This window comes from Charadrius vociferus, unplaced genomic scaffold, assembly GCF_000708025.1.
Source record: "Charadrius vociferus isolate BGI_N301 unplaced genomic scaffold, ASM70802v2 scaffold163, whole genome shotgun sequence".
Lineage (NCBI taxonomy): Eukaryota > Metazoa > Chordata > Aves > Charadriiformes > Charadriidae > Charadrius > Charadrius vociferus.
In genome coordinates this window covers 8,743,320-8,753,714 of record NW_009648332.1, presented here as the reverse complement: position 1 = coordinate 8,753,714, position 10,395 = coordinate 8,743,320, and the positions used below count along the sequence as shown (strand labels likewise).

The window sequence follows — 10,395 nt, the reverse complement described above, 5'->3', positions numbered from 1 at the left end:
GCTGCTGCCACAGGTGGAGGAGGCAGGGCACGTCTTCCTCCTGATGAAGAAAGACTATCGCATCTCCCGCAATGTGCGCCTCGCCTGGGTCCTCAGCCGACTCCATCAGGTCATCTGGGCTGTGCCCGAGCCGGAGCTGGTGAGTTGGTGCCCCGGGGCTGGATGGTGTCACCACGGCCTGATGTGGCAAGCTGGCTCTGCACCACTCATGAGCAGCTGGACCCTGCCGAAGATTTTAACCCAGTTCCTTTCTCTGAGCCTTCCTTAGGCTTGGGTTGACGTTCTCTCATTTACTTTTTCTTGTTCTCATAGTTAAAGTCAGAAAATGAACTTGATGTTCTCAGCATCCTGCCTAATGGGTGGCAGCCAGACGAGCCTGTCCAGCCCAGGCCCTATCTCCTCGTGCCCTCTACGCGGGTCACCTTCTTGGCCCGCCAGTACCGATTTGTGATTGAACTTGATCTGAGCCCTTCCACAGGGATTGTGGTAAGTGCAGAAGCTGTTTCTTTGGGGTGTTCTGCATTAAAAGGCTGAACTTGTTTCTATTTGCTGAGAAGGCTTATTCTTCTCTTAACTTTACAGAAGTCTTGCTTTTCGCATGAGGGAGGCATGCAGTGCTCCTAGCTAGGCAGCTTAAAGGCAGATCCTGTTTTTCTGCTGAATGCTCAATGCGTGACTTTCATTTACAGGGAACTGTGATTTTAATCCAGCTGCCATTGCGGAAGGACATTTGCTGTTGGCTCTGCGTGGTGAGGCAACTAGCAATGAGATTTAAAGTCCTAGAAGATTAAAAAGCTGTTCCCTTTCACTGTTTCTGTAGGATGACTCAACAGGGGAGATAATTTTTGATGAAGTGTTTCATGCCCTTTCCCGATGCTTGGTGGGGTTGTTAAGACCCTTTCGTATCCCTGGTTCAGACATTATCTACCAGCCAGAGATCTTCGTCACCATCCAGGCGTATTCCTCCATCATTGGCCTGCAGTCCCATCAGGTACAGTTCAGCCTCTCCCTTGGCACAGCTCCTTGTATGGGCTTCCTGTGAACACAGGGGAAAGTGGGGACATGTGGTAGCTGGGCTCTGTTATCTGTGATGCTGCAGACTTGTCTCATTAAAACGTGCAGCCTGGTGCAGTGGGGAAGTGTGTTTGAGCAACTTCTGCTTTCTGGGCAGGAAGTGGAGGTTTCTCCTGGGGGAGCAGGGCCCAGCAGCGAACGCCGCCCACAGGCAGTCTCAAAGTTGGGCCAAAGGGAATATTTCCCTCATGTCGAATGTGTGCTGCTTGTTGTTTTTGTTTTGTTTTTTTTTTTTTTAATTTCTGTTGAGTAATTCTTTTTGACCTGTTGTAATTAGCTTGAAGCATTCAAGAAGAGCTGGTATGCCCAAAAGCTTGTCTTCATGCTCCAACTGTGTAGCAGTGGTTTATTCAAAGATAATTGCCTCTTCCTACAAATGTTGCGCTCTTTTTGCACTAGCATGACTATGTTTCTCCTTGCTGGAGAGAGTAGCCAGCCCCAGTGTTGAGATTATCAATGAGATTTTACTTGAACCAGCGCAGGTCTGTTTAATAAATTAAAGTCTGCTTTATGGTGCCAGTGTGGTTTTTGAAGTTTATCCTTCTTGTATCGGTCCCTTCCACCTCACAGTATTTTCACGTTATTTTCACATTTCTGGTGGTGTATTTCATCCCTCTGCTAATACCTGGGAAAATGGGTGGTGACAGGATGAGCCTGTTAGTCTATGATTGTTCTCTCCCTCTCTCTCTCCCCTGCCCACGCCTTCTGTGAGGCTGCAGCCTTTAATGGTCTGTGCAGTGCTTGAAGAGCGTGGCCCTCACTTTGGTCCATTCTTAGGTTCTACCAAAGTAAGCACAGGAGGAATTTTTCCATTTGCCAACGATGTTTTGTGTGTCATCTTGTCCAGCTATACTGCAGACACCATCATGCTTTGCCTCAGTGTCTCCCCTATTTACACTAAATTGAGCACTCTAAAGTTGCTACGTTTTTCTTCTTTGGACCTCTTTGAAGACCCGTTTATTGTTTGATGTCAGGAACTGTAATCTCTGGGTGCAACTGGATAAGCTTTATGCTTCTTTAGTGGAGGAAAAGGCATATATGTGTATGACTCATCCAGGAAAGCCTGTCTATGTTGTAGTCATTTACTTTTCCTATGTCGCTGTGAGGTCTTGACCATCTGAGGTTGAGGGAATGGATAACATGTAGTGTCCCACCTGTCCATTGAGCTCTTTGTCTACGTGTTGTATCTTCTTTGCCTCCTGGTTGTGGACAGAGATTGCCTGTACAATGGTGACATCTGTAAACACAAGTGTCATGCCTATCAGCTTGGGGAGTTTCTGTTGTTGCGGGCTCCCTCTGTCACATCACTGAGCCTCTTTTATAAAGTCCAGTCTAATTTTTTCTTTTCTTTATTTCAATTTGCTGTTCCTTTATCCAGCCACTTACTGGAAGATAATTGGATCAGTCTATAGGTGAGTTAGATTAGAATAAACAGGCTTTCCTTAGAAACATCAGAGCAGAGTGAATGGCTTCTAACAGGGATGCTGCATCTCTTTCTCCTGACAACTGCTTATCCTGAAAGAAGGCAAATGAGGTAGAAATTTCTTGCCCAAGAAGGAGATTTCCCAGTGAGGGATGTGAGCATCTGCTGCGGAATGCAGTGCAGATGCTATGAGACACTGCTGCTCACAGGCAGTTGGCCCTACGCAGGAGTAGTAAGGGGCCTGTGCTGTACCTGTACTTTGTCAGGGATGTGTCTGAACTTCACAGTGCAGAAATGTGTTCCTTTGCTGCATAAAACCTTAACTTGATGACTGACATGTGTGTCCTTGGGCCAGGTATTATTCCAGGGCTGTCAACTGGATGAGACAAAGCGAGAGGCCTTCCTGCACCAAGTTTACACACAGCTATGTGCCTTTGAGAACAAAGTGGCAGAGATGCTTCAGCAACAGTATGAGCCCAAACCACAGGTAAGGAGGGCAGAGGTGTTTGGGGTCTCTTGGCTCCTTAGAAGTTTGCACTCTGAGGCCCCTCTGGAGTGGGGTGGCAAGAGGAACAGCAGCGTAGGTCTGGAGAAGGAACAGCTGAGGAGTTTGTAAGATCATTTTGTGGGATCCAGTAATGAGACATGAACACTGAGGAAGGCAGAACCAGTAAGTGTTTAGAAGGACTGATGAGAATGGTTAGCTTCCCTAAGATTATTGTGCAGTAAAGCAGCCTGACTTCTTGTACATCATGAGACATGCAGGATGTGCTTGCTCTCTGGAGAAGATGGTGGGAGAGGTGTTTATGCCCATATCATTGATCTATGAATAGCTGTGAATATGCCCTTGGCCCTTGTTACATTTCTTGAATGACAATATTTCCTTGTTGCCACAAAAACTGACCATGAAACTGAATAAACAGCTGGTGCAGTTTCTAATACTTGAAATCTGTGGCAGATGCTGTTTAGTAGCTACAGATATAGGTATCAGCAAGTTAGTGATAGCACTATAAAATACAGCTTAGGCTAAAATTAAAAGTGAGATTCTGTAGGGATTCAGAATGACCATGGATTTTTCATCAAGATCATCCCTCCTGATCTTGGAAATGAAGAATGTAAAGGTTACATTGTGATACTGCCATGTTCACGTGACACTCACAATCCTATCTATGGGCACCCTTCTTGCAGTGAAAGGCATTTACTGGCCTGGCTGAGGTTATTTAGTCCTTATTTAGCATTAGTTATTAGAGTTTGGGCAAAAAGAAAAAAAAAAAGTCTCAAAATCAGATGAACAAGAGGCTACTGGTGATCTATTGCAGTTGCATATCTGAAGTGCTTCAAATCTCACATTTTAGCTGAAATTTGTATTTTTGAGTGTTAAGACTGTCAGTCCTGGAACAGAAAGAAGATTGCAGGAAGTAAATACCTTTACCAGTGTGTCCAGCTGGTGTTTCTGCAGGGCTTTTTATGCATTCCTGCCTGCTGCAGTATTTCTCTCATGATGAACTACCCTATAACTTCTTCCATGCAAATGGGGGAAAGAGACGCGCTTGCAGGCCAGAGGGACTGGCGAGTCCTGCCACAGGCTGTGGGGTGGAGGTGGGAGGCCCCAGGGGAAGGGCAGGGACTGAAACTTTTTTTACTTTTGAAGTTGCATTAGCTGTATCATTGTCAACAAGTGTCTGAATTTAAGGCATCTGGCAAGTTAAAGTGATGGATAGTCAGGTTTTTTGCTCACAGCCACAGACTGCTCCCATTTGTGCAGAACAAAAGTTTAGTTAGTTCTAATTTTCTTCTGCGAGCTCCAATCATCAGTAGCTTTGCAGGAGAGGGTCTCGCCCATTCTCTGTGTTAGCAGTGAAAATGAAGCAATAGTTTATTACAGGGTTGAACTGCCAGAGCCTTCTGGAGATGAGGTGACTGTGAACGCGGTAGATTCCTCACCAGTGTAATTACACAAATTTCAGGCTTTGCCTGGGGGATATTTTTCATAGAAGATGCAGGAGAAGCCTACCTGCATTTGCTTATATCAGCACTGCATAACAAGTGCCGTTTGAACAGAGTTAAATGTATAGGCACTAGACTTTGTCCTTGCAAGGCTCCTTACCCCCTCTGCTGCAGTGCTTCAGAAGTGAGACATAGCTGTGTCTGCCTCTCCAGCATTTCTGGGCTTTACTTGAGTAGATGCTGAATAGCTGCAGCTTCTACTAAATGACAAGGAAAAAAAGAGGTATTCACTGTCTCTTGAATTGGGAACTGCTTTGCTCTGCAGAGGAGCTTTAGTGACCCCAGAGTGTCTCATCTTTCCCCTTCTGTGAGAAATCACCTTATAATAAAGCTCTGAGCGTGTTGTCCCCTTCCTCCACCCCAAGCAGCCTTGCCCAGCTGTTCTAAGGGGCCCAAGTGACCAGGACTTTGAGAGTACCTGGAAATTAAAGATAGAAGTGAAGTCTGCTGACTGGTGCTCCAGGGCTGTGGTACCATGGGGTTGTTGTACTGAAGGCTGTTTGGGAGAGTGAGAGCTAGAGCTAGGCTGAAGTCTGCCCCATGGGGCCTTGTGGGTTGTTTTTATATTTCCAGGTGGATTTGTCACCCCTGAGCCAAGAGAGTCCTGGTGATGCGCAGGAGTCATCTGGGAGGAAGCCCAGCGTGTCTGTTGTCACTGCTGATGTTGGCCTCGTCAGCATGGTCCGGCAGGGGATCCTAGCGCTGCAGCTGCTGCCCTCCAACTCCAGCGCAGGTTGGCTTTGTCCTCTGGGTCAAGGTTTGCCCAGTTGTTTGCAAAGGGTTGTATTCCTCCTGCCTTAGGCTGAGATTAATTTTATAAAGGCTGGTGCGTGAACCCTTCTGTTGGGGATGAAATTTCAAAAGCTGCTTTTGTTCTGCACTCTGTAGGCAAATTGTGGTGGTGGGAACGGGGAGGAAAATAGCACTGCACCTTGTGCCATGTGTCAGTGTTGAGTTTGTGAGGAAGCATAGCCGTGACTGTCGCTCAGAACAGCTCAGGGTGTGTAGAGCTGTGCCCAGCGCTACGGCTTTGCCATACCTAGTCGGGACGTTTCCCAGCTCCAGAGCACCTTGGAAGCTGTAAACCATCCTCCGGATTTTCCTTTCTATTTTTGCCCTGCTGAAATTTTATCCCTGGTGGATATAGATGATTGAGATGGAGAATGCACTAAGATACTGCCTTCTTTACAGGTATAATAATCATTACGGACGGTGTGACTAGTGTCCCTGATGTGGCTGTGTGCGAGACTTTACTCAACCAGCTCCGCAGTGGCACTGTGGCCTGCTCCTTTGTACAGGTATGTCTGCTGCTCGCAGCGAGTCTGTGGGCAGCTGCCTGCAAGAGGGAAGGAGGTGAGTCGCTATCAGTAGCGTTCACCTCCGGAGGGGACTTGCCTGCCTGTCTGGTTCTCTCCCTTGACCTCAGCAGTGCTGTACTCTCTGAGGTAATCTTCTTTATCCATCCTGTAGGTGGGCGGTGTCTACTCATATGATTGCAGCTTTGGCCATGTTCCCAATGTGGAACTGATGAAATTCATCGCCATGGCCACTTTTGGTGCATACCTTTCCACGTGCCCTGAGTTGGATCCCCTGAGCCTGGATCTGAATGTGTATCACAAGGCATTTCTTCTATACTCCTTTCTGCGTACTGGGGAGTCACTGAATCCAGAATACTACTGTGGTGAGGAGTGTGCATTTCCTTCTTACAGCAACTCCCTTTGGGATGACAGCCCTGGGCTTGGTTATGCTGTTGCTCTCCCTTGTCCCCTCCAGGCCATTCTGAGTATTATGGAGGCGAGGAAAAGGCAGCAGCCTGTGTGCTTTGGCAAAAGTGCTGCCTTCTCTTATGGGCAGTGTTGCATGCTGGTACCTGTGTGAGAAGGAGGGCCCTGAGGGTGCTCAATATCTTGGATCTCACAGATCTCCATGCCTCCTGTAGACTCTGAGCACTTTTGAGCCATGCAGCCTCACCTGTGAGTCCCCTCCTGGTTCCAGGAATTGGGTGGAAAACTAATGTCCCATTTTGCAACGTTCCTCCTTCTGGGGACTTCATTCAACAAACAGCACAACTGCCTGCTGTGTTAGAACTTGGATGGGGCGAGAAGCTCTCATCCAGCCTTTCCTGCACTCTGGCTAGCTCGCAGGTAGAGACATTCTGGAGAGCTTGTCCTAATCGGGCTTGCAGATGGCAGTTTGGATCAAAAAACTAGTCCTCTGAGAACTGTTCCGAATGCCCCTCTTGGTTGTTCTTATTTTGTGAATGTTAGTGATGAGAGTATGCCAGGAGAGATTAGTTACCAGTAAAATGTGGAAACACCCTTTCATGCCTTGGTGATATGCTGGTGCCATCTGCACTTTCTGTAACTTGGCAGCAGAAGCCGCATACAGCGGCAAGTTTGAAGAGAGCTAGCCTGGGACTTGGAAATGTTGAACCTTAAAAAGATCAGGTGTTAGTGGTTTAAACTCAAGGCTTCCGCATCCTCATACCTTTTAGAAAGCACCTGGGAATTCAAGGTTTTCTAGGGAGAAGCTTGCTGTGTGACTGTTGCGACAGCTGTACAGCTTCTGCCTGTCTAGGCTAAATGTGTAACTCCAACGCGTACCTTGTCACAAAGGCTGTCCCAGAGGAAGCAGAGCCTGGCCCCCCACCCTGCCCCTCTCCCAGGCCTCCTGGCCATGCTAGTGGACCTGTTTGCTGCATTGCAAAATCAGGAGTGGGTGTAAGTGGTGCCTGAAGGATTTGCTGTTCTTCGGGCCAGTGACTGTACCTGACAGCTTTTGTAAAGCAATTTGGGATGGTTGTTGCTGTAGGATGAGCAGCAGAGGAGTTTCTCCCTCACAAACCCTATCTCTGCTGTTTGCAGTGTCCCAGCACAGGCTGTTCAATGAGCACCTGGTGTCTGCGAGCAGCAACCCTGCTCTAGCGATGAGGAGGAAGAAGCACACTGAGAAGGAGGTGCACGCTGACCTCGTGAGCATTGTCTCAGTCCGGCTGCGCGAGGGCTACAGCATCCGTGAGGTCAACATCACAAAAGGTGACTGCACTGCGTTGGGGGCTGGAGTTTGTTTTTGTAAACAATCGCCTGATGCAGGACTGTCCAGTATTGTTGTGCAGTTTTACACTTGCCAGGCTCATTCTCTGTGACTGTAAGTGCCTGGGGAAGGACAGACAGACACCGACCCTCTGTATTTTGGAAATGAGTCCCCGCAATGGCACAGAAGCTAGTGACAGAACTTGGCGGTTTGCAGAGTTTTCTGGTATTTTCTCTATACTTCTGCTTTTTCCATCCCTTTCTAGTCCTTTGCTTAGATGCACTCCAAAATACTAACACAAAGTTGAGCTCTTTGTTACAACAGATTTAACACCTCCAAACTACAGTCTTGCAAAGGAAGAAATAGGGGGAAACAATGATATTGTTAGGTGAAAATGCCAGATCAGTCAGTACCAGGACCAATACTAGAAAAACATAAAACCATCCAGTGGTCCCGTTCTCTCATCTGACTCGCTAGAGATTATGGCACCTGGAGCGTGAGAACTAGCCACTGACTAGGGGCCTTGAGGGGTGTGAGTATCCCAAGGAGTACCGGTAAACCATACCTAACTTTCCATCTCCAGCCATGATTGATGGCTAGTGCTTTAACTGAAGGGAGGCTGAGAAAATCCAAATGCAAGTTATGAATTGCAAGCAAGAGAAATTATTCTTGACCTTCACAATGACCAGCAGAAAGCCTGGAGGATGGGATTCTTAAAACACAGCGTAAACATGTTCAACGTGTGGTGATCCAGTGTTTTCACTATTCTTTTGGGGATGTTAGTACACAGAGTATGTTTTATATCAGAAAATCATTGTCTGTGATATAATTCCAAAATCATTCCAAACTTTCCGTATGTCTTCTATGAATTTACAGTGGTTTGCCTTAAAACCATGTAAATATCTTATGCCATTGTTCTGCTTGCAGGATTGTCCCAGAGCTTCATTGCTCTTTTTCTAGCTTCCTTTCTAAACTCACTCAGACCAAATTAGACATGTGTGACTTTATTATCCTTAATTAAGTTTATCCTCCTTCTCTGGCATTGCCCAAACATATGTAAGAACAATGCCTTTCTCCTTGTAACCTTCCTTTTGGCAGGTTAAGCAAGCCAGTGTTTCAGCCTCTTTTGTAAGGGCAGGCTTTCTGTTCTGTTTATTTATCTTAGTAGCGCTTTTTTTTTTTTCCCCTCAGTTGTTCACTTTTCACAGTTTGGTCTCATGCTTCTTGAAACAGTTGATAAGAGTGTTGTAAATGTGGTTTTATCAGTGCCTTGTTCAGTAATGCTAATACTGCCCTGCTTCTGAAGTAAAATACAGTATCTCGTAGACCTGGAATCACATGAGCTTTCTCCATGATTGCATTGTATTGTTAGCACAGAAATCCCTGCGTCTTTCATGCACCTTTGCTTCCAGCTGATGAGTCCTTAGGGGTTTTTTATTGGTTTTTGATGGTTTGTTTAGTAGTCCCTAAATGTGCTATTCTTCACATAATAGTACTCTTAAGTTCACCTCACTCAGTTCAGCTCACTATTCCTGTAGGATGACTGGCAATTCTGGTTCTTTTGGCTCGACGCTTCTTACAAACTGAATGGATCTAAACCAGCTTTTTGGGGAAGGTTGCTAACAATCATATCAGGTGGGATAATTTCTAAAGTTGGTTTTCCAGGAATATCCCTAATTTCTTGTTTCAGGAGTTTTCTATTAAAAGTAAGAATCTGCTAAGGTTTCCTGTTGAGACAGCTCTTCTAGTAATGTCTGCAGATTACTTTCACTAATCACCTGTAGGTGTGGCATGAGATACTTCCCTTAAATCCAGGCAGATTAGGTCCGTTGCACTCTCCTTGTCTAGGAATGTACGTGAAACAGTCCAACAAGTCAGTTCCTGTCCAAGCTGTGCTCAGTATTGTGTCTTTTATCCTGCTGTGCACCAGCTGACTTACAGCTTGGACAGCGCTGGAGATAAAGCCTTTCTTTTCATCTGGCAGCAATGGTGAAGTGCTTTTGGTGACTGTGAAGTCCTATACAGAAATGCTGGAAGAGATAGCAGTGTGAATCGTTCAAAAAGCAGTCAGACAAATTTATGTTGTACTTTTTTGCACAAAGGTGTAGCTAAAACTTCTGGCTCAGGATATCATGAAGCAACAAATTCTGTACTCGGGAAGAATGTATCACAAATATCACCACATGTTCACCATGCTCCCTGCACTTTTCCTCTAGGTATCTTCCTGCCACCTTTTAGCCCTTGGAACGTTAAATGGATTGGTCTTCCATTTTCACAAGAGCAGAAGAGCAGCTGCACTGGATCAGAGTTACCTTCTGTGGTGAATAGCTATGGGCAGGTGCACAGGGAAGTGTAAGAATAGGGTAAACGTGAGACGTCTCCTTTCTCCTCTCCTTTTTTTTTCCCTTTGAGCACTCTAGCTCTTTACAGCTCAGGGGCTCCCTGAGCCAAAAATACTTTCTGTCTATTTTGATGAAGTTTTTTAGAAGGAATTTAAAAATGAAATGTCTGAGCTCTCAAAAATACAGTGTGTATTTCTGTGCCCGCTTTCAGAATAGTAGCAGATAATGTTACTTATGCTTTGGAAAGGTTAAATGCTCTTGGGAGTTGCTGTCTGTGATCAGAAAAATTGTTTCACTAACATCTTAAAGTAGAATTTATAAAAGATCAAGACATTTAGCGTTCCGCACTGCCTCTGCTAAGGCAAAGCATATTTGGCTAATCGGAGCTCACTGGGCCATTCTGTAGAGAAGTGTGTGACAAAGAACAGTTAATTAACCTGGACTGCCAAAAGCTTTTGCCAAAACTTGCAAACTAAAGGCTGTTAAGGAGCCAGCTGGCTGTGAAGCAAGAGGAAA

At 45.9% G+C, this 10,395-nt stretch overlaps 1 protein-coding gene across 1 annotated transcript in view; it reads left to right on the top strand.

Moving 5' to 3' along the window:
• The first annotated feature begins 17 nt into the window (after positions 1-17).
• SZT2 (seizure threshold 2 homolog (mouse)) overlaps positions 18-10,395 on the top strand; it is a 59,243-nt gene continuing 48,865 nt past the window's right edge. The window contains exons 1-8 of the mRNA XM_009884677.1: positions 18-139; positions 313-486; positions 821-991; positions 2,853-2,984; positions 5,078-5,237; positions 5,696-5,802; positions 5,975-6,185; positions 7,369-7,539. Coding sequence (XP_009882979.1) covers positions 44-139; positions 313-486; positions 821-991; positions 2,853-2,984; positions 5,078-5,237; positions 5,696-5,802; positions 5,975-6,185; positions 7,369-7,539 — 1,222 coding nt within the window. The 5' untranslated portion in view covers positions 18-43. The remainder of the gene's footprint in view (positions 140-312; positions 487-820; positions 992-2,852; positions 2,985-5,077; positions 5,238-5,695; positions 5,803-5,974; positions 6,186-7,368; positions 7,540-10,395) is intronic.